At 61.5% G+C, this 637-nt stretch overlaps 1 protein-coding gene across 1 annotated transcript in view; it reads left to right on the top strand.

Moving 5' to 3' along the window:
* TESK1 (testis-specific kinase 1) overlaps nt 1-539 on the top strand; it is a gene marked incomplete at both ends in the record, with an annotated part of 2,739 nt that extends 2,200 nt beyond the window's left edge. The window contains 2 exons of the mRNA XM_009084710.1: nt 151-240; nt 402-539. Coding sequence (XP_009082958.1) covers nt 151-240; nt 402-539 — 228 coding nt within the window. The remainder of the gene's footprint in view (nt 1-150; nt 241-401) is intronic.
* Nucleotides 540-637: the final 98 nt, after the last annotated feature.

Below are 637 nucleotides of genomic sequence, written 5' to 3' on the forward strand. Positions count from 1 at the left end.
CTCATGCTTAACATCTGGGGTGCTTCCAGGTCCCCAGCCCTGGGTGGCACACAGTCAGCACGGGGACAGGCACCAGGCCATTCTGGGTCCTCTGGGCACTCTGGTGTCCCAGGGAACCCAACCTTACAATTCCTTCTTTCCCTGGTGCAGGATTTTGGTCTGGACATCACCACCTTTCGCAGCATGGTGGAAATTGACTGCCCAGCGGCCTTCCTCCAGCTGGCCTTTCACTGCTGCAGTGTGAGACTTCCATATCCACTGCCCTTCCCTGACAGGGCAGTCAAGCAGGACAGGCTGCCTTACCTGCTTGGGAGGAGAGCAGGGAGCTGCCTTTGCTGGGCATGGCTCCCTGGGGTGCTTGGTGGGGCACAGACCTGATGGGGAACTCCTCCTGCCTGCAGATGGAGCCCACCTCCCGCCCTTCATTCCTGGAAATCACGCAGTGCCTGGAGAGCACCCGGCCACGGACAGTGCTGGCACTACCCAATTCGGCATTGGGGAGAGCCTGCCTTGCCTGTACCCCGCAGCCACGCTCCATGGTACGTGGGTGCCCCAGGGATGGGCATAGCAGAGTGCAGGGTGGGGGAGGTGTGGGGTGTCCTGTCCGAACCCATCAGCTGTAGGGGACGGAGATGGG

Source organism: Acanthisitta chloris, unplaced genomic scaffold (genome assembly GCF_000695815.1).
Source record: "Acanthisitta chloris isolate BGI_N310 unplaced genomic scaffold, ASM69581v1 scaffold4341, whole genome shotgun sequence".
Classification (NCBI taxonomy): domain Eukaryota; kingdom Metazoa; phylum Chordata; class Aves; order Passeriformes; family Acanthisittidae; genus Acanthisitta; species Acanthisitta chloris.